Source organism: Sceloporus occidentalis, unplaced genomic scaffold (genome assembly GCF_023333645.1).
Source record: "Sceloporus occidentalis isolate IW3139 unplaced genomic scaffold, rSceOcc1.0.p SCAF_3, whole genome shotgun sequence".
Lineage (NCBI taxonomy): Eukaryota > Metazoa > Chordata > Lepidosauria > Squamata > Phrynosomatidae > Sceloporus > Sceloporus occidentalis.
This window is the reverse complement of record NW_028316983.1, coordinates 78,180,061-78,207,854: the sequence shown is the minus strand read 5'-3', so window position 1 is coordinate 78,207,854 and position 27,794 is coordinate 78,180,061. Positions and strand designations below refer to the sequence as shown.

The window sequence follows — 27,794 nt, the reverse complement described above, 5'->3', positions numbered from 1 at the left end:
GGATTCCAGCATGGGGCACAAAGCTTGGGTCCACTCTGTACTCTAGTACAGTGATTTCCATTGCTGCTCAGTCCAAGCTCTGTGTGCCATTTCACCTAGCTGATGTCCTGTTTGCTGACTACTTAATGCAGGAGCTGCTTTGGATTACTTCATTGTATTATTTTGGGAAGCTTCACCATACATGCCAAGGCTAGTTTCTCAAGTAAGGTTTTTAACTTTGTGGTCTCCTGGGCAAGTGTGAGTTTATCCTAAATGTGAAAAGGTTTGGGGTTGGTGGAGTTTAGTAAGATTGTGATAGGAAACAGTCTGTTATACAAAATACTGAATACCACAACTGTGTTTGTTAGATCATTAGCTTCTGAAATTTCACTGTTACTGGAAAATGCTGTTTATCAGATTATATGTAACATATTGGAAAATATTGTACCACACAAGTGTTTCATTACTTACTCAAACCACAACAATTTCAAAAGGAGAAAATCTTCTTGTTCTGTTTTGTAACACATCTCCTATATCGAATTAACTTATTGTTATTCCAACAGGTAGTGATATAGGAATAGATGACAATATCACAGGAAACTTAGCCAAATACGCTGCTGTTCCACCTGCTTACCTTGGACAACCGAAAAAGGGACATCTTATATTTGATGCCTGCTTTGAAAGTGGTAAGTACAATGTTCTTTATTAAATATGAGTTGAGAATATGTATTAGGTTTCAGACATAGATCAGAGCGTCATAGCTCTACTAGGAGATACTTCTTTAGAGAAGGGCTTGAGACCTCTGCTTACGGACAGCACCAAGCAACTTTCCATACCAATGGCTCAGGAGAGCTTGGGTTCTAATGTTAGTGGTGCACCTCATCCCCAGTAAAATGGAGCTCCATGTCAAAGATGTGGAAAAACACACAAAACCACTGCATGAAGCAGGCCAGAGTCCTCATCCCTAGGAGAAATGACAGATTTCGGCATAGGCCTTCTTGCAATGAAAAAGGTCCTCCTGTGTAGGGGTGCTTCTCCCAACAAAGGAGTTTTCCAGAAATCTAATGGGCTATAGCTGAACATTATCTGGAGTTCTGGCAGTTCCTGTTAAACACCTCAGTTCTTGGATGGGTGAGTTCCTAGAACAGCATCTCTGCACCAGCTTTATGTCTATTATACCTTGTCTTTCCCTTCTTAGTTCTCCATTTTATAGAACTTCTCTAAGTACAGCGTGCCCACTCCATACCATGCCATCTGCGGCTTTAAGCCTAGACCTGTTTGTTACAATGGCGTGTGCACGGGAGCGCACGGCCATTGAAACTGGACTTGAGATCCTGCATTTTTTGCCGTACGTGGGGTGGTGGTGGTCTGGAATTGATCTCTTGCGTATACAAAGGGCCCACTGTAACTTTGCGCTACCTTTAACCTCACTTTTTGCTTAATCTTTTTTAGCTGCTACACTCTGAAACTTTTGCTGGCCTTGATTGTCAACTACCTTGAGCTTGATATTTTTTGGCTTCCTAACTGTACTACATTCTGGGAATCCTGACCTCAGACCCTATTTACCATTGTAGTACCCCATCCCTACTGCAGATTTGATACAGGAAATGCTCATAATCAAAGCAGTGCCCTGATCCTTTAATTTTAAACAGTCCCTCCCTCCTGTTATTTTGTTCCATCAGTTACAGCAGGAATGGCAAATATTTTTTACACATGCTGGAACTGAGCAGGGGAAGGTGGGATGCAGGGGGATGGAACTGTAAGGCCATGATCTTAACTGTAAGACCAATAATGGTCATTGATAGATAATAGATGAGAAGGGTATCTTAGCATAAATAAACAGATTAATGCATTTTTGGTGATGCATATTTTTGGCTCTGTCAAAATATAAGAGACAGTTTAATTTCTCAGCCTGATTAGAAAGAACAGATATGCAAAACTGCAGACAGAGAAAATTGCCTTAATAGTGGTCATAAAATTGACGAGTTGGGTGGCGCTAAAGATACTTGCATATATTGTTTAACTAGCCTTTGTCCCTATTCAAGTCACAGGTGTTAGGATTGTACCTCTTGATGAATTCTGTTCAGCAGTTAACCATCAAATACAGATTCCATAGGGGGGAAAAGATACAAATTCATTCAGCTCTGTCTTTTGTGGCTTAAATAGGGATGAAAATTTCCTGTGTGACTACAACAAGATATCAAAATGGTAAGAAAAATTAGTCATGGTTACTCCTCCCCGAGGCTGCCACTCAATGCCCTCCTGATGGTCCCAAACAAATAAAGGGTGTCTGTGTAGAGCAATGCTGAGGAGAAGAAATCCTGAATCATTCATATGATCCACACCACTGTACTTCTTTCCATAAAACACATTAGGGGCCATTTCCACTATGGTTTAAACTGGATCGTACCGAACCACGATCTGGTTTCAACCACCATTGTCCCCACTTGGGAATCAGTTTCCCCCCATTTAACCCGCATCAAAGAGACACTGGGTTTTTCCATTCCTTTTGGGCTGAATATATTTTCAAATAAAGAGATTCAGTCCAATGGGAACCAGGCGGATTCAAATCCGCCCTGGCAGTCTTCCCCCCCCCCCCACAACAGCTTCCCTGGTCTCCGCACCCTGCCTCTTACCTCTCCACCCAACCTCCGCCACTGCGCCAGACGCTGGCAGTAGGGGATGATGGGAGAGGCAGTCCAGGCTGCTCACAAGGCCTCTGGAAGGACTCCATAGGGCAAGCGGCCCAGGAGGAGGAGGAGGAACACATAATGAGGCCATGAGCAGCCTTCTCCTGGGCCCCTTGGAGCGGGTCCCACTGAAGGGACCCAGGTGCTTGATCCGAATTAATGAAATCGGCACAAATAGTGGGAACGAAGGTCTTGGCTGATCCAATTCATCAATTCGGATGAGAAGCCGAATTACATGGTAAGTGGGAATAGACCCTATGTTATTGTACAGTTGTGAACATTTACCTTTGGTCATGCATGCTTCGAACGAGATAGTGCAGTATCATTGTTAGTTTAAAATGGAAATATACTTATGTGTCTTTCTGATCCCCCCGGTGTTTTGTAAGTAGGAGATGGAAATCTTCTGAGAATCACATTGGTACATCACTGAGCACATGGTTTCACCATTTCAAGGCTCCCATTGGCGGTATACAAACCGGCACAAAGTGCCGGCCTGCATACATGCTAGGGTTGCCTCGGGGTGTCCTGTCTACATGGGCACCGCCATTATGACGTCACGGCCACGACGCCTCCAAACGGAGCGGCGCGGGCGTGATGCACATGTTCCACTGCAGTGCGTCCGTTTTGGAGTCCTTTCGCCGTTTTTGTCGCTGGCGCAGCCTTTACATGGCTGCACCAGCAACACAAAAGAAACAGGGGGCGAGTGGCCCCTTTCTCTGCCTCCCCGCCGCTGTTGGGGTGTCCTTGGGGCATGAAGCCCTAAAGACACCCTTTTCCAGGGCATGGGGAAGCGGTGTTTTGCCGCTTCCCCGAGGCCAGGAAAAGCAACGGATCGGGGCCTCTGGTGCTGCTGCTGTGGCAGCTCAGGCCCCAATCCGTCAGGGAAAGGGGAGGTCTGTATCCCGCCATTGTGAACCTCAGATAACAAGACTAGGTCCCTTTACAGAGTCTTCCCTTCCTGTTTCTCTAGACTTAGCTGCAGACACTGATCCTACTCCTTGCTGAGTATGCTTCCTGCTCATTCAGCTCCTCCACAAGCTGATCATTGCAGGATTTATAGGATCCTGTTCAGGCAGTAACCACAACTCTTCTAATTGAATCGGGGTACCTAAGTGTGCTTAAACATCCACAACAGTGGGAAGAATTCCCTGACTTTGAGAAAAGAATCATAATCATATTGCAGATACAATCACTCAATCTGTTGCTCTGAATCCATCATAAGGAATTCTAGTGTCTTGTATACCTAGCATTGCACAAAACTAGGTATGTCAAACCCACAGCTGTAGTACAAGGGGCTATGGTACAAGCATTTTGCACAATGACCCCAATGTAAATCTCCTGGCAACCACCAATCAGATTTACATAAAGATAGAAATAGAACCACTTGCCTTGCTCTAAAGAATTCGATGTTTTGACATTCTCCTCAGAAGCAGAAATAATAGCAAGTACATTTCTATACCACTTACTAAAGTACTAAGTGATTTACAAAGGCCTGTTACAGACTACCAAAATAAAGCTGCTTCGGGTCTCTTTGGAGGTATGCTGTTTAAATGATACATGGGTCCTACAAGTCCGGAGGTTGCGCCAAAGCCACACTCCATTCCTAAGCACTGGAGTGCAGCTTTGGTGCAGCTTCCGGATTCTTAGGATGCATGCATCATTTAAATAGCATACCTCCAAAGAGACCCGAAACAGCCTTATTTTGGCAGTCTGTAACAGGCCAAAGTGTAAGCTAAATGGTTCATACTCTAGTAGCCCTGGAAGCCATTTCCCTCAGATCTGTTGCCAGTACTGCCTAGCAGTCTGAGAACAGTTGAAAACTGAAAGCTAAAACCTCCGGTTGTCTGATGGCTTCTGGCTAGTCCACCATCTCCCCATCTTCCCAAGCTGCCTTCTGGAGACTGTTGACTTTTGATGGTTCATATGATGATCAAAAGTCATAGGCTGTCACTCAATTAGATGTTCAGGATTAGAGCAAAATCTACTGCAGAGGGATTTATTGATTTTATTGGCACTTCATTGCATTTCACAAAAACTATACCAATTTCCAATGGAAAGTAAGTGTAGACAAATTTAATAGAATTTGTTGTACTGCGGGCTTCAGATGCATCATATGATCTACACTGGCAGAATTATATCTGTATTGACAGCATTGCTTCTACTTGCAGTGCATGTGTGACTCTACCTTCCTTTATGTGGATGAATATAAAATTAGAAATTGTTCCTATTACCTCCACCAGTACTAATGAAGTCATGCCAATTTAATATCTACCCTGAAGTGGAAAATCCTAGTTTTCAATCAGTCTGTACAGTCCAGATGGGAGATCAGTGAATGTGACCTTGGGTGAAAAAACTATATATTTGAGGTTAAAAAGTTAAAAAGACAGCTTTATTGCATTTTTCTTCTTCACCTTTCAGTGACCCTTTCCTCTTCTGCGGCTTCATCTCCTTTCATGACTCAGTGTCTCATCAAGTCTTCCAGCCTGCAGCCACTGGAAAGAGAAAACATATTAGAGCTCCTTGATAGGTGATGCAATTACAGTGCGCCCGTGTCATATGCGAGTGTGCCATATGCGGCTTCCAGCATATACTGGAAGCCTGTGCCAGAAGAAGCGTTGGCGCGCCTGGAAGAAGTAATGGGCTGCACGCCCGCAGCGCATGCCCCACAGTGCGCCACGGACACGAGCCTAATGGGGCTCCAGCATATGCATTTTTTCCTTTACGCAGGGGGATCCGGAACAGATCCCCCACGTAAAGAAGGGGTGCACTGTAATACATTTGCAGATCACATGGATAGTGATGGAATATCAGACTTACTGTGCTCTGTGACACATGCAGTGGTGAATGCCTCCTATTCCATCTCAGCTCTTTTTGCCAATTCTCCATTGCCAGCCTAAGAGAAATGAGTTGAGCTTGTGGTTTTCCTTCTGGATAGTTTTTTGTAGATTTCCAAGTACTTAAAGAATTATATCCTGATGCCATACTTTTGCTTTTAGATCTATATCAATATGTCTCCACAGGTCTTTCCTATATCATGAAAACCGCTCAAAGAATTTGGGGTCAGCTGGGGACAGCTGACTGCTTCTTCACCCTGGTGGCCACTTTGATTTCATATTGAAATGCTATTGAAATGGAGATTATCATTGATTAATACAAAATAAAGCTTCTGAATAACAGTCATCATTCAAGTCGGCCACAGCTGCATGGCAGAAGATGGATGATGCACTAGTATCTATCATTGTTATTTCCTCTTTCCGGTTCTGTGTCTTTGCACATTCCTAACTGTAGGAGAAAAAATGAAGAGCTATTTGTCCAGCCATATTGTTTGAGATTAGTTATAGCAAGAATGTTTAGGGTTAGATTCCCTGACATCAGAATATGTGGGGAGGATTGTCTGTGAAAGATAAAGTATGTCACTCTGTCTAGAAGCATGTATCTGGATACATCTTCTGCATGCAGAAGCTAGAAGCATTTTTGGGGCACACTACCTGTCTGAGCAGAATCTGGAAACATTAGTTTGTGACATTTCTTTTTCCTGTTCAAACAGAAACTAGAAGCAGTTACTCAGGTATGCCCTGTGTTATGCATATATGAGTGGAATCTTTTTGAATCTATGTAGCCTATTTGTTTATGAATCTAATAGCAATGGCAACTGCATATGGCTTCTGCTTCTCACTGCTGAAACACATACCAATTTAGGAGCTTGCTGCCAACAGTTTACCTGGTACTTTGCAGCTAAAATTGCTCAAATCCACTTTGATTTGGATGCCATAATTGATACAGATCCAGGAACTCTGCCCCCTGTTTCTCCAGTGACAATGTCAGTTTGTGCAATCCAGTGACGTGGACAAAATTCTTGGGAGATATGAGAGCCACCACATGTATTCTAGATCCTTGCCCTTCCTGGCTCATTGAAAAAACTAGAGTGGAACTGGCTGAGTGGGTAGAGGAATGGTTAATGCCTTGCTAAAACAACGCAGAATTCCAGCTTTCCTGAAGGAGAATGTGTGTGTGTGAGATCTCTCTCTCTCTCACACACACACACACACATTCTCCTTCAGGAAAGCTGGAATTCTGCCATATAATGTTAAGACACTGGCTGATAATTATCCAGAATGGTGAGATCCAGGTATGTCTTTTTAAGTAAATTTTTATATATATATAAAAAGACATCCCTGGATATATATAAAAATTTACTAAAAAGACATCCCTGGATCTCACCATTCTGGATAATTATCAGTCAGTGTCAAACATTAATTTTTTTAGGCAAGGTTCTAGAGCATGTGGTGGTCTCCCAGCTTCAGGGGTTTCTGGATGAAGTGGATTATCTAGATCCATTTCAATCTGGTTTCAGGCCTGGTTGTTGGACAGCAACTGGTTTTGTCACATTAGTGGATGGCCTATGCCGGGAGCTAGACGGGGGAGTATGTCCCTGATGGTTCTGCTGAACCTCTTGGTGGTATCCTAGGTTCTCTTACTGAGATGGTACTTGGGAGCACTGTTTTACAGTGGTTTCTTTCCTTCCTAGTGAACAAACCCAGGAGATTGTGCTGGGAAATCCTGTTTGCTCTTTGCCCATTGGCCAGCCCACTCATGCTATTTAACATATACATGAAACCTCTGGTAGAGGTTGTCCAGAATTTTGGGGTTTGGTGCCATTAGTACGAGGATTACACCTAACTCAGTTACTGCTTTCCACCACATGCCAAAGAAGCTGTTTTGATCCTAAATCATTGCCTGTCATCAGTAATGGACTGGATGAGGGTGCACAAATTGAAACTTAATCCAAAAAAGATAGAGGTGCTCCTGGTCAATCAAAAGGTATATCAGGGATTTAGCCTGTGCTGGAGGGGGTTACACTCCCCCTGAAGACACAGGTTCACAGTTTAGGTGTGCTCCGGGATTCATCTATAAGCTGAGAGGCAAGGGTTTAAGCAGTGGATATTATTATTATTATTATTATTAACCTTTATTTATAAAGTGCTGTAAATTTACAGAGCGCTGTACATACAATTTTTTTAATTAGACGGTTCCCTGCCTGCAGACTTACAATCTAAAAAGACATGACACAAAAGGAGAAGGGAGTGGTGGTGGGGAAGGGGATGAGGTCCAGCATTTCCTCTACCTCCAAGGCCTGGACCAAAGCAGATGGACTGGAGGGAGGGCTTGACTTTTTAATGGATGGTTAATCTTCTTCCAGCCAAGCCTGGTGGAGCTAGCCTGCCTCTCTCCCCCTCAAGATGGAGGATGAAGGGAGGGCTTATCTTCTTCCAGGCAGGCCTGGTGGAGCTAGCCTGCCTCTCTCCCCCTCACGATGGAGGATGAAGGGAGGGCTTGTCTTCTTCCAGGAAGGCCTGGTGGAGCTAGCCTGCCTCTCTCCCCCTCAAGATGGGGGATGAAGGGAGGGCTTGTCTTCTTCCAGGCAGGCCTGGTGGAGCTAGCCTGCCTCTCTCCCCCTCAAGATGGAGGATGAAGGGAGGGCTTGTCTTCTTCCAGGCAGGCCTGGTGGAGCTAGCCTGCCTCTCTCTCCCTCAAGATGGAGGATGAAGGGAGGGCTTGTCTTCTTCCAGGGAGGCCTGGTGGAGCTAGCCTGCCTCTCTCCCCCTCAAGATGGAGGATGAAGGGAGGGCTTATCTTCTTTCAGGCAGGCCTGGTGGAGCTAGCCTGCCTCTCTCTCCCTCACGATGGAGGATGAAGGGAGGGCTTGCCTTCTTCCAGGGAGGCCTGGTAGAGCTAGCCTGCCTCTCTCTCCCTCAAGATGGAGGATGAAGGGAGGGCTTGTCTTCTTCCAGGAAGGCCTGGTGGAGCTAGCCTGCCTCTCTCCCCCTCAAGATGGGGGATGAAGGGAGGGCTTGTCTTCTTCCAGGCAGGCCTGGTGGAGCTAGCCTGCCTCTCTCCCCCTCAAGATGGAGGATGAAGGGAGGGCTTGTCTTCTTCCAGGCAGGCCTGGTGGAGCTAGCCTGCCTCTCTCTCCCTCAAGATGGAGGATGAAGGGAGGGCTTGTCTTCTTCCAGGGAGGCCTGGTGGAGCTAGCCTGCCTCTCTCCCCCTCAAGATGGAGGATGAAGGGAGGGCTTATCTTCTTTCAGGCAGGCCTGGTGGAGCTAGCCTGCCTCTCTCTCCCTCACGATGGAGGATGAAGGGAGGGCTTGCCTTCTTCCAGGGAGGCCTGGTAGAGCTAGCCTGCCTCTCTCTCCCTCAAGATGGAGGATGAAGGGAGGGCTTGTCTTCTTCCAGGAAGGCCTGGTGGAGCTAGCCTGCCTTTCTCTTCCTCAAGATGGAGGATGAAGGGAGGGCTTGTCTTCTTCCAGGGAGGCCTGGTGGAGCTAGCCTGCCTCTCTCTCCCTCAAGATGGAGGATGAAGGGAGGGCTTATCTTCTTCCAGGCAGGCCTGGTAGAGCTAGCCTGCTTCTCTCTCTCTCACGATGGAGGATGAAGGGAGGGCTTGTCTTCTTCCAGGGAGGCCTGGTGGAGCTAGCCTGCCTCTCTCTCCCTCACGATGGAGGATGAAGGGAGGGCTTATCTTCTTCCAGGCAGGCCTGGTAGAGCTAGCCTGCTTCTCTCTCTCTCACGATGGAGGATGAAGGGAGGGCTTGTCTTCTTCCAGGGAGGCCTGGTGGAGCTAGCCTGCCTTTCTCTTCCTCAAGATGGAGGATGAAGGGAGGGCTTGTCTTCTTTCAGGCAGGCCTGGTGGAGCTAGCCTGCCTCTCTCCCCCTCAAGATGGAGGATGAAGGGAGGGCTTATCTTCTTTCAGGCAGGCCTGGTGGAGCTAGCCTGCCTCTCTCTCCCTCACGATGGAGGATGAAGGGAGGGCTTGCCTTCTTCCAGGGAGGCCTGGTAGAGCTAGCCTGCCTCTCTCTCCCTCAAGATGGAGGATGAAGGGAGGGCTTGTCTTCTTCCAGGAAGGCCTGGTGGAGCTAGCCTGCCTTTCTCTTCCTCAAGATGGAGGATGAAGGGAGGGCTTGTCTTCTTCCAGGGAGGCCTGGTGGAGCTAGCCTGCCTCTCTCTCCCTCAAGATGGAGGATGAAGGGAGGGCTTATCTTCTTCCAGGCAGGCCTGGTAGAGCTAGCCTGCTTCTCTCTCTCTCACGATGGAGGATGAAGGGAGGGCTTATCTTCTTCCAGGCAGGCCTGGTAGAGCTAGCCTGCCTCTCTCTCCCTCACGATGGAGGATGAAGGGAGGGCTTGTCTTCTTCCAGGGAGGCCTGGTGGAGCTAGCCTGCCTCTCTCTCCCTCACGATGGAGGATGAAGGGAGGGCTTGTCTTCTTCCAGGCAGGCCTGGTGGAGCTAGCCTGCCTCTCTCTCCCTCACGATGGAGGATGAAGGGAGGGCTTGTCTTCTTCCAGGGAGGCCTGGTGGAGCTAGCCTGCCTCTCTCTCCCTCAAGATGGAGGATGAAGGGAGGGCTTATCTTCTTCCAGGCAGGCCTGGTAGAGCTAGCCTGCTTCTCTCTCCCTCAAGATGGAGGATGAAGGGAGGGCTTGTCTTCTTCCAGGCAGGCCTGGTGGAGCTAGCCTGCCTCTCTCTCCCTCACGATGGAGGATGAAGGGAGGGCTTGTCTTCTTCCAGGCAGGCCTGGTGGAGCTAGCCTGCCTCTCTCTCCCTCACGATGGAGGATGAAGGGAGGGCTTGTCTTCTTCCAGGAAGGCCTGGTGGAGCTAGCCTGCCTCTCTCTCCCTCAAGATGGAGGATGAAGGGAGGGCTTGTCTTCTTCCAGGGAGGCCTGATGGAGCTAGCCTGCCTCTCTCTCCCTCAAGATGGAGGATGAAGGGAGGGCTTGTCTTCTTCCAGGGAGGCCTGGTGGAGCTAGCCTGCCTCTCTCTCCCTCAAGATGGAGGATGAAGGGAGGGCTTGTCTTCTTCCAGGAAGGCCTGATGGAGCTAGCCTGCCTCTCTCCCCCTCAAGATGGAGGATGAAGGGAGGGCTTATCTTCTTCCAGGGAGGCCTGATGGAGCTAGCCTGCCTCTCTCCCCCTCAAGATGGAGGATGAAGGGAGGGCTTGTCTTCTTCCAGGGAGGCCTGGTGGAGCTAGCCTGCCTTTCTCTCCCTCAAGATGGAGGATGAAGGGAGGGCTTGTCTTCTTCCAGGGAGGCCTGGTGGAGCTAGCCTGCCTCTCTCTCCCTCAAGATGGAGGATGAAGGGAGGGCTTGTCTTCTTCCAGGGAGGCCTGGTGGAGCTAGCCTGCCTCTCTCCCCCTCAAGATGGAGGATGAAGGGAGGGCTTGAGTACATTTGCACAGTTAAAGCTAGTGTGCCAGCTGCACCTGTTCCTTAAGTCATCAGTTCTGACCACAGTGACACATGCCTTAGTTTCATCTGAGTTGGATTACTGTAATATACTTTATGTGAGGCTGCCTTTGAACAGCGTTTGGAAACTTCAACTGGTCCAAAGAGCTGCAGCCAGATTGCTAACTGTGGCTGGCTACAGAGATTACATACTTCCTTTGTTTCAACAGCTCCAATAGCTACCGAATAGTTTCTAAGCACAATTTTAAGTGCTAGTTATGACCCTTAAATAACTATATGGCTCAGGTTATTTGAAGGAGTCCAGGTTATTTGAAAATTGTAAGCCCTCTTATAAACCATCCTGTGCTTTTAGGTTCTGCAGTGGAGGCTCTTCTCTTTGTTCTATCTCAGGGGTAGGCAACCTGCGGCCCGCGGGCCGGATGCAGCCCGGCAAGGCCTTGGGACCGGCCCCCAGCCCAGTCCTGCCGCCGATTGCCGCCAATTGCCGCCGATTGCCACCGGGGCCTTTGGGGGGCAATTGTCTATAGAACCCTCAGAAACATGCATTTATACTAACATTTTTTAAAAAATCAGCAAATTTTTTCGTGTGTCCTCCATTTTTTTTTTTTAAAAGTGTCTTCCATTTGAAAATTTTGTCTTACATTTGTCCAGGTTTATTTATATATTTAATTTTTAAAAAAATATATTTATTTTTTGGCTTCGGCCCTCCAGTTGTCTGAGGGACAGCAACCCGGCCCCCGGCTCAAAAAGGTTGCCTACCCCTGTTCTATCTCCTTCACAAGTACATCTGGTGGGAAGATGGGAAAGGACATTCTCAGTGGCTGCCCCTAGGCTCTGGAACTCCCTTTGCAAGCAAATTAGACTAGCATTGTCTCTATTTTATTTTTGCAAACAAGACTTTTCTATTCTGACAGGCATTTGGTGAGTAACTATATGTTTGGAGAGGTTCATGAATGTAATCATTTGGCTACTCACTTGGTGGGCTTCCTGTACAATAGTGTTAGCTATTTGATGAGTAGCATAATTCATGCTGGTCTTTATGCCTTCTGCAATATTTGGAAGCTAATTTTTCTTCACTTTGTAAGTGACTATGGATATGCTTTCTTACCATGCCTCCTTAAAGACACCTGAGGTAGCATATAAGAGGACAGACAGGATAACATGGGCTTTGATTGGTGGGACATTTGTACACCTGATTTTGGTGTTTCAAAATGCTGCACTACGTTGTTGACTGTTGCCATCTTTCACCTGTGAAAGCTGTGAGGTTGATAGTTGCCTGTGCCATGTTGCATACAGTGTCAGGCATGCACTGTCACCTTCACTTACAGAAAATGTCATACCACAGATCTGTGTGCTTATAATGCTAATATGGTAGAAAAGGGAGTACAGGCATCCTTTTATTTAGAAGTCTATATGAGAGCTACTTCAGCAGTGTAAGTTTTGCAGGCCTATACATAAGCACATATTATAATGCCTATGGCCTGTAATGTTTTTTGATCATATTCAACTAAGATCAGTACCATGACTGAAACTTATCCAGTCAGTAGATGCCTACTCCTTCTGAGTACTGATTACCAATCATCCCCTTGGTCACAACTAGACAAGTTTTTCTGTCATTCTTCCTGGCCATCTGTAAATCTGCTACATCGTATGCTACCTCTTGTGTAAACTGTTACACAGGTAAAGACTTTTTTGGATACTCCCTTGTACATAGTATCACACAACGTTTGTAGCACTATAGAAAATGTACTAGTGAAAGATCATTGTTGGATACTGGCCTGTGTACAGATACCTCACACAACCTTTTACTGCTATTTCATTGGATATCTAATTCGGTCATTTGTCAGTCTGACTAATCTACCAGTCATAGCCTCTGTGGTTAGAAGATCTTAGTGCTTTAGCTATGTATGAATATGTATTCTGTAGATTTCACTGGCAAAAAAAAATGTATTTTGGGAATAGGATCAGCTTATATTAATGTAAGTGTAGTGGAGTCTCCTTCTTTGGAGGTCTTTAAGCAGAGGCTGGATGACCTTCTGTCAGGTAGCTTTGATTGGGATTTCCTGCATGGCAGGGGGTTGGACTGGTCTCTTCCAACTCTACGATTCTATGATTCTATGATATCCTGGGTAGTTCTCAGTTTCCTTATTCCCTTATTTCTTTTTCTTCTTTTCCCCTTTTATTTCAGTTTTTTTTCTTTATAATCATACTTTATAAATCCAATAAAAATTTTAATAGACCAAATGAAAACAAAGGAATTCCATGTGAAGGATGCACATAAGGCTGCTTAGTAACTGCTGAACTTGTTTTTTTAAATTTTTTTATTTACATCATATACAAAATAAAGCATTAAAAAATATGAAAACAAAAAACGGTCACCAATACATTAAAGATTATAATACTTCTTCTACTTAATAAAACCTAAATATATAATTAATTCTACTTGTTCTACTATATCCTATCATCCTATTTCTCTCTTCTTGGCTGTTCCTTAGGCTCTACAACAAAATCCTCCACCAATTAATTATTTTCATACTTTACTAACTCTTCCTCCTGTATCTTTATAATATCCACTAGATCTATTAACAATTCTTGACAGTTCCGGCTGAACTTGTTTTAATGACAGTAACCATGAAAGGCTAGTTTTGAAATATTTACTTTATGCAACCCATTACCCTGACTTTCTTTATCTTATGCTTATAATAGACCTGAATGAGAAACCGAGAATTGATTAACTGGATGAGATCATCCACAGTTAATTGTTCTACTTGGTCAAATACTACTGAATATTAACTACTTATGTGAAGGCAGCAGTCTTCTGCCATTATTCTCCAGCAACTGTATTTAGTGGCACACTCCTTCTGAACCTGAAGGTTCAATTTAACTAATAACTACTGGTCAACTTAATCTCTATCAATATGTCTACTCCTGTTTTTCATGACTTCTATGCTAACACTACATCTCCTGACAGTGAATTCAATCAATTAATTCTACTTTGTTATCTCTGTCCTTTTTTATTCCCATGATTTGCTTCAAATCTGTGTAATTTGATGACCCACAATTTAATATTATGAGAAAGAAAGAAAAAACCTTATTTTTCTCTACGTTCTTCACATTATGAATAATTTAAAACATTTCTATGATATTGTAGCAAAATTGCTGTATGTGTGTGTGTGTTTTGGTAGGGCTCTGTGATGAAGGAGGCTGCTGTGTCATGTGTGTTCTCTAAAACCATGCCTGTTGCTAGCAAATTTCAGGAGCAATAGCAGTGGCAAAATTAACCACCATTGAATTTTGGAGGCAGCAGTACAGACCTCAGTTGTAACAACGGCCTATGATGTGGCCCACAAACATCCATGATTTTTCCATCCCTGACTATCAGATATTGTTGAATTGAAATCCCTTTAAATGAAGGGCTATATATTTCATAGGGATACATTGACTCCACTCTTTCTCTGTTCAATAACCACCGGGGGTGGGGGGAATAATTGAGTGGTAGGGCACATATCTTGCATGCAGACTATTTTAGGTTCATTTCTTGGTATCTTCAGTTTAAAATATTGCTTCGCATAGAAGGTGAAGTGAAAGGTTGTTGTCTGAGATCTCAGATTCCTGTTACAGTCACCATACATGTTAGCAGACTAGTTTGACTTGGTGTGAGTTAGCTTGATTAATTCTTATGTTAAAAAAGATTATAGCTGACTGTTTCCAATTCCTTTGCAGTTGCTTTTTAGAAGGTTTTTCAGTTTGACTCCAGTTGACTTCTTTGAGAGATATGTGAATAAAATGTTTTGCAACTCGGAACATCTTATTAGTGTTTTACTTTTGTGGTAGAGAGTTCATGAAATTATTTTTCTGACATTTATTTTCTTTCTGCCAGAAAACTCTTGCTCTTTTTAAAGTGGAATATTGCTTCTCTTTGACCTATTTTGAACATAATGGATTGGGGGTCATAAGTAAGTATTGGCTAGGTCATCAATTTTATTTCTTATATTTCTTTTCAGAACAACATGATTTCAAATTATTCTGTAATGATGTTGGAAATAGTTGGCCTTGTAAAGGTTCACATTTTTCCAGCTTGTTAGCTTCAAAATCATAAGTAACCTTCAATCAGTTTCCAACTTTTATTTACCCATTTTAGGCATGCAACAGTAAAGTGATAAACAATGTTGAACATTTCTACTGACTAATAATACTAGGTGCCTTAATCTCTGGAATATGCCCTGTACCTCTTACAACAGACATGATAAAAACTATGGAGATGTGTGGTTGTGATATTGGCCGAAAATCTGAGGGTCAACTACAGCAGGGAACAGCCCTTCCCCAGCCACCACACTAAGAAAAAGGTGGTGAAGCAGTATTTTGAACAACTATCCTAAGACCTTCTCTAGAATAGAAGTAGTTCTCAGAATTGCATACAGGTAGACTCAGTTCAACTATTTATCAGATTTCAGGAGGCAGTGGGTTGCATCAGAGCATATTTAGATGTGTAATAGCAAAGCAGGTGCATATTTATGCAAACCACAAATGCATTGTTTTTATTTATTGAATTCTTATGTCATAATAATATTTTGTATAGTCACAGTTGAGTATTTTGCATACATTGGTAACAATGCCAGGTAGATTACCATATATACTTGACTATAAGTCAACCTCATGTATAAGTTGAGGGCAAATTTTGGGACCAAAATTATGAATTTTGCTATGACCCGTGGATCATAGCAAAGGATCGAAAGGATGAAGCAAAGTAAAACTGTGTCAAAGAACTTACAAAATTCCAGCAGACATAATTCTATGTGCTTAGTCTTAAGGCTGGATAGATGAGAGAATAGAGAAGGTAAATGCTTCCAGGACAGATTATACTCTTGCTTTTCACCAGGGGATGGTTCCCTCTTTTAAATAAGAGTTAAGATACAGTACTTACATTGACCCATGGATAAGTCAACTCAGGTTTTTGGGCCAATTTTTTGACCTAAATTTCTGGACTTATAAATGAGTATATACCGTAATTTCCATTCCACAAATGTTGGAAAAATCAAGGAGGGGTGCTGGGGATGTGAGTACTCCTCAAGACATGGTAAACATGCGGATGTCTGTATTTTGAATGACAAAATATTTTTGTGTTTGAATTTGGATGCACAACTGACTATATGTAAAATCAGTGGGAATTTAAGTTAATAATTTCCGTTTATTTCAATTTATTTTTTCAAGGTACAAATGGATACACTCCATATAATTATTCAGATAAATAGTGCAATGATCATTTTAAGCTTTGCATGTTCATTTGAACTGATAGTATACATGCATGACTCAATGTGCATTTTAATTTCAAGAATTATTTTGAGAAAAAGAATGTTGTACACTATTAGAAAGTGTTACTCAAAGGATGTAATACAGATACTAATATCAGTAGCAGTCCAAAAAGGAAATAATACACAATTTCAAATCTCTTAGATAATGAAAAAATGCTTCAGCAAACACTTTATTTTTTCTCCTGAAATTATTCTTAAAATTTACTATAATATGGTAATTGTACCAAAGTTGAAATGGGGCCTAGCACAAGATTAGTTTTTCTACATGCTCTAGGGACATTTTGGTCAGAATTTTATGAAATAAACAACAGTCTATCCTTTCAGTTTCTTAAATTATATTTGTTGGAGGAAGTGTTAGGAAGATGTGTTGCAAAATCAGCATTTCCCCTCCATTTCAGGATGAACATGTTATCTAATGAGACTCGGAGGGAAATAGTTTATTAACATCTTTCCTGATAAGCTCAAGATTCATTTGAATACAAAATGTTGCCTTTGAAGCATAATATTCCACTGGTTAAGCACATGAAATTCCTCTGATTAGGCACATAACTCTTCATGTTTGTCTTTATTGATTCTGTTCAGTGGACTAATTGCATTCTAGGCTTAGCCTTTACCATGCTAATTTTGATTTAGGGTTTGTATTTCTTAAAAACAAACTGAGTGCACACCATCTATTATCACTGCATGGTCTTTCTGCTGCTGGGGGGAACTTTGGGATCAACTAATGACATAAAGTGAAGGTAAATTATTACATTATGTAAAGGGTTATTTTTGTATGGGTTACTTTTGTAAGGGTTATTTTTGTATAATCTTTGCTCAAGATTAATAGTCTGAATTGTACCTGGACAGAATTTTTTGTTTCCTTTGATGTCTGATGTTAACTGGTATCCGATGTCTCAGCCTTAGTGTATTTTAAAGAATTTGTTTTTATTTGAATATATTTACTTGAGGTGCAAATAAGTGGAAGGTACTGAAGAACAAACAATGTACAGATTTTTTAATAAACTACTAATTCAGGTTTCATTTCCTGGTAATGTGAAAATTACTGCATTCTTCCTGAGCTGAATGATTAAATTATATTTAAGTTTAATTTACACTTACATAGGCTAGCATGACATTACTTTCTGTGGTGGTGGGATTGTGTGCTCCTCTGAGGCAAGAGGCTATGCTGATGATAGCAGTGCTGCTGGTAGAGTTTCCCATGTCAGACAGGCTTTTGCTGAAGAACCAGACTAAATATGCCAAGAAGCAGTGGTGGGGAACACATTCCTCAGAGACATCAGCAGTTGAGAATCTCTCCAAGACAATGGCAGTGGCACCATAGTTAACACTTTTTAGTACTGCACAGAAGGAGGTAGGGGAAACCCCTTTTGAATGTATTTCACCATGAAAATGTTATGATGACACAGGCCAAAATGAAACAAGAGATGGTTGAAGGCACTCAATGAGCTACTGGGGTACAGTGGAGGACTGCTGTGAGTAGCACTGTGGCTAATGATGTGACTGGACTCAAGCTGAAAGGATGTTTAGCTGTTGATGTCCTCAGAGTTGAAAGCAAGCTCCAAAACAGCACAACACATATTGTAGGAACAGGGGATTTGAGAAGCATGAATCAGGGGAAGCTAGACGTAGTAAAAGAAGAAATAAAATGTGTAAAAATTGCAGTAAAGTGCGCCTGTGTCATACGTGGGCGCGCTTTATGCAGCTTTCAGCATATGCTGAAAGCCGTGCGGGGAGAAGGGGCGGTGCATCTCATAGGGACAAATGGGGCATGTGTTTGTGGCATGTGCGTGTGCTGCCACGTCGCCACGTGTACAAGCCCCATTCATTTAAATGGGGCTCAAACATAGGAAGTATTTGTTTTATGCGGGGGAATCCGGAACGGATCCCCACATAAAGAAAGGGCGAACTGTATATGGAGAAAGTGAGCTAAAGTGAACAGGAATGGGACATTTTGAATCAGATATGTATTTTACTCAGGAAATGAAAATCTTAGAAGAAATGATAAATAGAGCAAGGAGGCAAAAGCAGCAAATGATATAACACAAAGTCTGACCAAATCATATCCATAAGTTGTCAGGAAAACCTATAACCATAATCCAAGTTTATGTTCTAACTATAAAGGCAGGAGAAGAGGAAATGGAAAGATTCTGTGCTGGAGTTCAGGAGGAAATTGATTACACATCAAAATTTCTTGTTTTGGAATGTAAAAGTAGAAAAGAGAGCAGAATCAAAGATGGTAGGAAACTTTGGCCTAGGATAAAGAAATGAAGCAGAAGAATTGATTGAATTGAATCAAGCAGTTAAGGGTTTCATCTGTCCCAGAGACCAGCACCCATCATCCACCGGCCCTGCCCTTCTGCTCTGCTTTAAGAACCTTCCAGGCAGAAGAGACTAAAGGAGGCAAGAGAAGCTGAGGCCTAAAGGCTCCCAGAGACCAGCACCCATCATCTACCGGCCCTGCCCTTCTCTGCTTTAAGAACTTTGCAGGCAGAAGAGACTGTAAGGAGGCAAGAGAGAGGAAAGCATCTCTGGTTTATTTTATTTTATTTTATTTTATTTTTATTCTTATTGTTTAATGTTTAATGATGATTGTATTTTAGATAAGGGATGAGGGATGGAATTTTAGTTGTATATATTATGTTTTGCTTCTGCAAATCGCTTATGTATTATATGTAACTGTTTATGTAATTTTGTTTAATGTTTAATGATGGTTGTATTTTAGTTAAAAGATGAGGGATGGAATTTTAGTTTGTATATGTTATGTACTGTTTATTTTATTTATTTGCTTGTGTAAATCTTTTATGCATTTTATGTGTTTTGTAATTTTGTAATTGTAATTTTGTAAACTGCTTTGATCTTTTTGGAAAGGCTGTATATAAATAAATTTATTATTATTATTATTATTATTAGTAGTAGTAGTAGTATTAAGGTTAGACAAGAAGCAAAAATAAAAAGTGACAGAAATAGAGTTAGTACCCTGAATGTATCTGTTCAGCAACTTCTGCGTAAGGACAAGGAGAACTATAATAGTCAATGGAGAGAAAATGAAGATGAAAATTAAAAAAAGGAAGAACAAAAGTCCTCTTTCATAAGATCCAAGAAATCACATGGAAATTCTAACCAAGAGTGGGGATTGCTATATCACCAGCAGGGGAAGATATTACACAACTGAGTAGAAATAAAATGCCAATGGAATTATATAAATATGAAAAAAAAATTAAATATGAATTTTATATTTAATTATTGTTCTATGTATTGTAATATAAATATTGCGTAAATCTCTTAATATGTGTATTTTATGCAGCTTATTATGTGTATTTTATGTAACAATTGTGTTTTAATTATGTTCTAACCCACCTTGAGCCATGAGGAGAAATAAAATTATTCTTATTCTTATTAGAATTATATAACAGAGATGAAAGGATGACACATTCATTGAAGCAAGAACCATTTGAAGATGAACATAATTTTAGCAAGTGAAGTGGAAGTTGTACTCAGGGCACTTGGGTTAAATCACGAGGAACACTTGGCGTACCAATAGAGCTATAATCAAAAGAAGAAACAAATCTCCATATGCTTATTGACGATTGTATTTTATTCTTTAAAATGTTTTATGATATGTAAAAATGTGTTGTAATGAGCACAATGTATTTTGGCCTTTGTAATACTAAATGGTCTTCTGCAGAGGCTATACATTCAATATTTTAACAGCAGAAATCTCTCTCTATATAACTGGACTGTTACACAATAAAACGGCAGTTGTCAGGAGGTAGGGATAAGAAACTTCTATTCTTCTGCTTCTTCAGGGAGATATCATGATCTGATAGACTGCATTTTCTATATGGTGGTAAAGTATGGTGCATGGTTCAACACTGGCCTGAATCTAACATAGCAGTAGCTGGTGTCTCCTAGTGGAGCATTCTTTCCCTCCCTTCATTCCCTTTGAAAACCATCCCCAGGGCATTTCCAAGAATTCTGCAACAGATTTTGAGGGTGTGTGGTGGACTGCAGGTGGGATGATCATCCCTTCCAGTTTTCAGATGTATGCTATTGACAGACCCATTTATTTTAATCAAAGTGTTAAAGATGTGAGTAACACTCTCCTTTTGAAATCAATGGGAATGCTTGAATGAATGGCATGTTCTAAAGGTGCATTGAAGAAGTGCTCATTTTGGCAGTCTGTGTACAAAGTGTAGAAATTGGGAAAGAAAGTTATCTCAAGAGTTTCTAATATTAGTCAAGGTTATATACATAACATGAAATCATTGTATAACAATATGTGGATTTAATATTAGTGTAGAAAAAGTTACATTTTCCTTTATAAACTATGTGTGATGGTTGCTCAAGATTTGCTCCTACTTGTTTCTTTTTATTCCTGTTCATGTTCTCATCAGTTCTGTTCCTTTTCAGCTTAAAGACTTCATCTTAGTGTCATTCATCCACACTATTTTCTTATCTAACCTTTCATTATGCTGTAGCTGTTTTACTCTTATAGTATACCACCATTTTTTTTCCTTCTGGCTTAATTCCTTTTCCATATTTTAACTTTAACAGTTATATTCCTAGAATCATTTCAGTGCATTTCTGTATCTTGCTGGGAAAACCTAAAGCTAGTTATTGTCACCTATAAACTTGTATTATTTAGTTTACATATATCTATTGTACTCCTTTTCTTTCTTCTACTGTGTATGTATTGATTCTTTCTGCTCTTTTTTTTTTTTTTTTTAAAAAACCCTAGGTTTCTGTATACTGGCTTGGATCCAAAACCGTGAATATAAGGAGAAATTTTTAATACAGTTGGTGCTCCATAACCATGGATTCTGCATCAATAGATTCAACCATTCATGGTTTGAAAATATTTTTTTTATTCCAAAAAGCAAACCTTAATTTTGCCATCTTTATATAAGAGACACCATTTTTCTATGCCACTGTATATAATGGGATCTGAACAGCCAGGATTTTGGTATCCATGGAGGATCTTTGAACCAAACTCCAGTGGGTACCAAGGAACCACTGTGTCATGCCCTTCCTTAAGAATTTGGCTTCTGAGGATGAAGCAGACTTAACCATCAAACCTCCCCACTTGGGAGTTGGATATGTGAAGATGAAGCTGACATACCACAGCTGTGTCCTTCTCCAGCTCAGTCTGACAGCCACCTGATTGATCCACAGAAGACGAAGACAGGAGAGATAGCCTTAACTCTTCATGAAAGGCAACAGCTGTGGTGTCTGGAACAGACCCAGCCCCTTCCCTGCAAGCAAAATGATAGGGCCCCATGCACATAGCAGGGAAATGCTCTCCTGAAATACAGTCTGCAAGTTGGTGGGACACAGGCAGCATGCTTTATATGTGAAGGGCTTTCCATTTCTGGTTGCTGGTAACAAACCTGATTCCTTTCCCAAGCCTGCATTCATAGTGAGATCTGAGTCTGTGATTTATGATCCTGGACCGGTTCAGGATCTTGTTATCTGCTACCATGGATTGCTTAGGGTTTGTGCCTCCTGACCTTGAACTGCTTGGTTTTGAACTCTACTTGTTCCTTTCCTCTTCTGAACATCTGGAATCCTGCCTGCTGGTGCAATGGGAGGACAGTACACACTGTAATGCTATTCCATTAATTCTAGTGATAGCACCAACAGAAGACTTCTCATACTGCAGTACCAAAGTGTGTTGTTTTATTGCAGTATGATAAACCAAAGCTGTTGTATACAGGAACACCTCACTTTAAAATGCTTAACTTTAGAGTGCTTCGCTAATATGAAGAATATTAAAAATTATGCCTTTTAACTTTTGCATATTTTAATGCAATTTTATACTGTTTTTAGATTATCTTGACAATTTTAAATTTTATTATAATTCTTTAAAAATGTTTTTACTGTATCAGTGAACTACCTTGGGTTCCTTCTGGGAGAAAAGCTGAATACAGATGTGATAAAATAAACAAATAAATAAATATGGCACTTTTCAGTTATACAATACAGCACAGTTTTGTTACCCACACTTAGAGGCTGTACAGACCAACATGAAGCACTGGCATGGGGGTGGTGTAGGGGCGTGGGGTTTGGACGATGCATGCCCTGACACTGTCCCCACGTTGGTGTCAAAATGACCACCTGACCACATGGCGAGTGGTGTGACGGTGCTCCTTTGGCATGACCTTTATATGCCGCACGCTGAAAAGAGCCCCTAAAAGTGCTGCCATAGCAGCAAGGGTGGTTATTGCCTGTTCTAAAAGGAGTGGCATTTTACTGTTTCTTTTAGAGTCAGCAAAGTACCTGATCAGGGCTGCCGGCTGTGGTTGCCGCAGCCCTGGTCCAGCGCTGAAAGGGGTGGTGGGATGCCTCTCTATTGGGGCAGTCTGTAGAGCCCCTTAGTTTGTTTACAGCATTTGTGTACTTTTATCTCAGTGTTATATTCTGGCAATGTTTCTTCTTTATTATTTTTATTTTGTCATATTTTTTAAGCTTAGCAGCATTGTGCACTTAATAAATAATAGTGTAAATATAATTTAGGCTTTGCTATGCACTGGCAAGTAGAAAAAATAGCTGTGATTCATTTTAAGGTGATACTTGCTTTATAGTGGTGGTCTGGAACCTAACCCATCATAATAGGTATTCCCATATAATTGTTTGAGAGCCATAGAAAGGCAATGAAAACAGCTTGTGCAAATTGAACTGCTTAGATGACATTGTGACAGATGTTATTAATATTATTTTTAATATTATTTTTACCTTTTATGGGGCCATAACTGAAAAGGCTCTGGAGTACTAGGAAAAGATCTGCAGGAGCATATTCAGAGGGTACAAGTTTCCTTGACATTTCAGATTTCTTTAGAACTACAGTATGCTTCTGCTAATTTATTTTGTGCAGTGGGAAGCCTTTATGTTCCTTAGTTCTCATAGATATACAAGATGATTATAACAAAAATGTTGAATATGCTGTCAAATTTATTTTTGTAAAGCAGATTGCAGGGGAGTATACACTTACTCAAGAAACATAGGCATTGAACATAGAAATTGCATCCTGGAAATTCTACTTTTTTAGACTAGAGTGCAAACCATATGGCCCTCTAGAAGTTGGTTTGAAAATCCCAGTAGCCCGGTGTAACCAAAGTTGGGGAATTCTAGAAGTTGCAGAGGTGGTTGATTCCCAATTCTCTTTTAGACCTTGTCTGATGAATTAAATTTTATTTAGTTAAGCTCAGACTTATACCTAGTGCTTTTAAAAGGTACTGTTATGAACCTTGGCTTGCAGATTTCACCAAACATAGAGCTAGTCTAAATGATTAAAATACTTCTAGTCAGATAGAATGCAATCTGCCACACATGATTCACAGAAATCTGGGCTTTTTGTGCCTCCCTGAAAAACTCCTAAAACTCTGTAGGAAAAGGCTTTGTAGCTTTTGCCAGAATATCTGCAACAATCCACAGAAATGCACATTATTGCACATGTGGCTGCCTGTCTGCTTTGCATGGATTTGGCAGAGGGAGGATGAATGGATGAGAATAAGTGCAAATTTGCACAGGAAAGTAGACAACCATTAGTATGCAAGTGTGCAAAAGTCTGCAGCAATATGCATAATACACAAATGTAGACTAGCCTGTGAGATGTAGTCCAAAAATAACTTTTATACACTCTGCTTCTAACTGTACAGTGTCCCCTTGCCTTATAGGGGATCCTCTCCAGACCCCTCCACATAAGGCAAATAGTGCGTATGCTCTAGCCCCATTGAAAATAATGGGGCTTGTGCATGAAGTGTGGCATGGTGCATGTGCCACAGGCATGCACACCATTCAACTTCTGTTGCGTGGCTTTCAGCGTAAGCTAAAGCTGAAAGCTGCGTAAAAGGTGCCCACGTATGATGTGGGTGCACTATACTATGAAATAGCTAAAAATATATCATGTTCTTTAGTAGTGGAAAATGTCCAGACCTGTTTTCCTGGAAACAGATTGGATTTTTGTGGGAAGTATTCTGTCTTTCCAAAGATAAGCAGAGTTTTAAAGTTGTAGTGTGAAATGATATTGGCTCAGAATCACTGTTAAAATATAATATTAAATTGTGACAGTAACATACAGTACTATATTAAACCATAGCCTAAATGCAGTTGGTAGTTTGAACTACAGTATACATATTGAATCAATGGAAACTTGGTAAATCAACACAGATGTAAATTCAATTGATTCAGTGGATCTGTACTAACTGAGAAGTAAAAGTTGTTCTTAAAGTACTGGGAAAAAATAAATCACCAGGAACATACTAATAGAATTGTTCCAGGCTATCAAGACAAAATGTATCCAAATTCTAAAAAAAAAAAAAAATCAACAAATTTGGAAGATAAAACAATGTTTTACCTACTGCAAACTTTCCAAGTCCAAAAAAGAGGATGCTACAGATATTAATATATATCACATTATTGTATTAATCTCACATGTAAGAAAAGTGATTCCCATGATTTACTGCAATGATTATTACCATATGTGGAGTGAGAAATGCAAGCTGTTCAAGCTGGATTTAGACAGGAAGTGATGCAAGAGATCACATCTCAAATATATGTATGTCAATGTAGTTTAAAGAATTTCAGAAAAAAGTGTATTTTATAAATTACTTTATAGTAAAATATAAGCTCTGCTAAAACATGGACACATAGCCCGAAAAACCCACATAAAACTATGCTTCTGGTAATGTTTAACAGTTTTTAAAGAGCTGCATACATCACTTTGAGATACCTGGTAATTCAGAAATGCGTACACTCCCATGTTTAATTTCTAGAAAAATGACAAGTCTTAACTTTGGGTCAAATCTCTGCCCTCCATTTTGGAAGTCTCTCCCCCCCCCCCCCCCCCCGGGTATCTGAAGTCTAGGGACTCTTTGTAATTGCTCAATAGTGATACAAACAGCTTGGAAATACTTTCTTTTATTCATGTGCTCCCAAATAGAATCCTAACGCAGAAGTAGATGTGAGGATTGATATTTCACTTCAGAAGCAGTGCAATGTTTTTATAGTAATGTTGTGTTGAAAAACCACAAGGAACATGATGTTACAAGAGAGTAATTACAGGGAAAAATGTTGATGGCAAATATCTTGAGCTAGCCTTGATTCATTTTTTATGGAAGGAGTTATAACTGGGTGGAAGGGCTTTGTGTGTAAAAGGGGTCAGATTCACTCCTAACCATCTCCAGTTAAGGGACTTGCCTGAGACTGTTGGGGAGAAAATGCCAGCCAAAGGTGACAGTATTAGCCTAGAATAGGTGTCAAAATCATGTAACCTTCCAGATGCTGTTGGTCTGCAATGTCTAGCATTCTCTGTTATTGGCTGTGCTTGTTAGGGCTGATGTGAGTTGCAGCCAAACATCTTGAGGGCCACATAATTCCCACCTTAGATCTGGAGCAGTGGTTCCCAAACTGTGCTCCTTAAGGGATTTTAGACTTCAGCTCCCAGAATCCCAGACTATTGGCCATTATGGCTGAGGCTTCTAGAGGATGGGACTCAGTATAAGAAATCTTACTAGAATTTCATGTAACTACTTAATAGCTTTAAGGTCAATCTGGGATAACCCTTGGCACATAAAAAACGGAATCATGTTTGGTTAGTGAAAACTGCAATATCAGTGGTACAAACAATATAGCATTGGTATTTGACACCCTTGAAATTTACTCAAATAACAAAAAATAAATCCTTGCTTTGTTGGGGAGACTGTTGTTTGCTGGGCATTTCTTCCATGCCTAGTTGTCTTGCTCAATACTATTGACTAGAGGTCACAAAATAACATTGAGAGAATTACAAATCAAACTGGGTCAAGGTTTAGTCCAATTAAATATTTATGGAGGCCTAAATGAAAATCTGGTAGACAGACACTTGATCTAGTTCTTTTTGCTGATAGTCAAAACAGGTTATGAAACCCCTATGAAATTATGGGGTTGCCATAAGTGAACAAGTAACTTGAAGGTGTATACATACATATGTTCCTGCCCTCTTCTACCCATCCATACATGTTTCATTCATTCTAGAAACATACTAGAGAAATCCTAGTAGCATATTTGTTAAGGCCTCTGAGGCTTCTTCTGCCCTGCTGCATTACCACCAGCCAGCTCCAAGCCAAGCTGAGGCTTTTGTGTTTGTGCCTGTGCCTTTACCATCTGGGCAGCAGCTGAGGCAAGGAACTTGGACAGGGGGCGGGGCCAAGGCCTCTGAGGCTTCTTCTGCCCTGCTGCATTACCACCAGCCAGCTCCAAGCCAAGCTGAGGCTTTTTGTGTTTGTGCCTGTGCCTTTACCATCTGGGCAGCAGCTGAGGCAAGGAACTTGGACAGGGGGCGGGGCCAAGGCCTCTGAGGCTTCTTCTGCCCTGCTGCATTACCACCAGCCAGCTCCAAGCCAAGCTGAGGCTTTTGTGTTTGTGCCTGTGCCTTTACCATCTGGGCAGCAGCTGAGGCAAGGACACGCCCCCTCTGCCCTCTCGCCGGACCACCGACGCCACCAGAGCTGCGCCTTCGGCCGGGCGGCCTCCTCCCGGGGTGTCGGAGGTGCCCATCTGCGCACCGCCCCGGGAGTGCCGCCCACGGACTGGGGAGCTCCGCGGCGGGACCCCCTTAAGACTCTGGGCTTGGCTTCTGGCTTTGGCGTTTGGCGGCCAGGAAGCGAGTGGGCCTTTAAGGAACACCTGGGGGGAAGCAGGGAGGAGCCCGCCAGGTGAGAGCGGCGGGTACAAAAGCCGGGCAACCGGCGCCTCCTTGACACGCCCCCCTCTGCCCTCTCGCCGGACCACCAACGCCACCAGAGCTGCGCCTTCGGCCGGGCGGCCTCCTCCCGGGGTGTCGGAGGTGCGCATCTGCGCACCGCCCCGGGAGTGCCGCCCACGGACTGGGGAGCTCCGCGGCGGGACCCCCTTAAGACTCTGGGCTTGGCTTCTGGCTTTGGCGTTTGGCGGCCAGGAAGCGAGTGGGCCTTTAAGGAACACCTGGGGGGAAGCAGGGAGGAGCCCGCCAGGTGAGAGCGGCGGGTACAAAAACCGGGCAACCGGCGCCTCCTTGACACGCCCCCCTCTGCCCTCTCGCCGGACCACCGACGCCACCAGAGCTGCGCCTTCGGCCGGGCGGCCTCCTCCCGGGGTGTCGGAGGTGCGCATCTGCGCACCGCCCCGGGAGTGCCGCCCACGGACTGGGGAGTTCCGCTGCTGCGGAGCTGCGCAATTGCGCAGCTTTTATTGGGCGAAGAGGCCTTGGATTAGCCTGGGAGCAGGGGATGCCTGTGGTGGCTAACCCCTGCTTCTCTAATAGCCATAGGAGGGTGGGGGGGAGGATAGAGAAGCGGGGGATGCCTGGGTCGGGGATAACATCCTTGCGAGCGGGGCTCCAATTGAGGTTGTGTGGGGCAGGGGGAGGTATGGTGGTGGGAGAAGGGACTGGCGTTCCAGGGGAAGGCGTGATAGATGCATCATATCTATCCCGCCTTCCTGTCCCCCTCCCAACCAGAAGGACCTGAGGGTCACTCCAACCGTGCCACAAACCCTGTCGCTGCTCCTGTGCAATGCCAGGTCTGTCAACAACAAGACCCACATCCTCCA

General features: G+C 42.7%; 1 protein-coding gene across 2 annotated transcripts in view; it reads left to right on the top strand.

Moving 5' to 3' along the window:
* LOC149316264 (BEN domain-containing protein 5-like) overlaps positions 1–27,794 on the top strand; it is a 1,092,722-nt gene that overhangs the window by 10,233 nt on the left and 1,054,695 nt on the right. For both annotated transcript variants that reach the window (XM_089515099.1, XM_089515102.1), the window contains exon 2: positions 543–665. In XM_089515099.1, the coding sequence (XP_089371225.1) occupies positions 543–665 (123 nt within the window). The remainder of the gene's footprint in view (positions 1–542; positions 666–27,794) is intronic.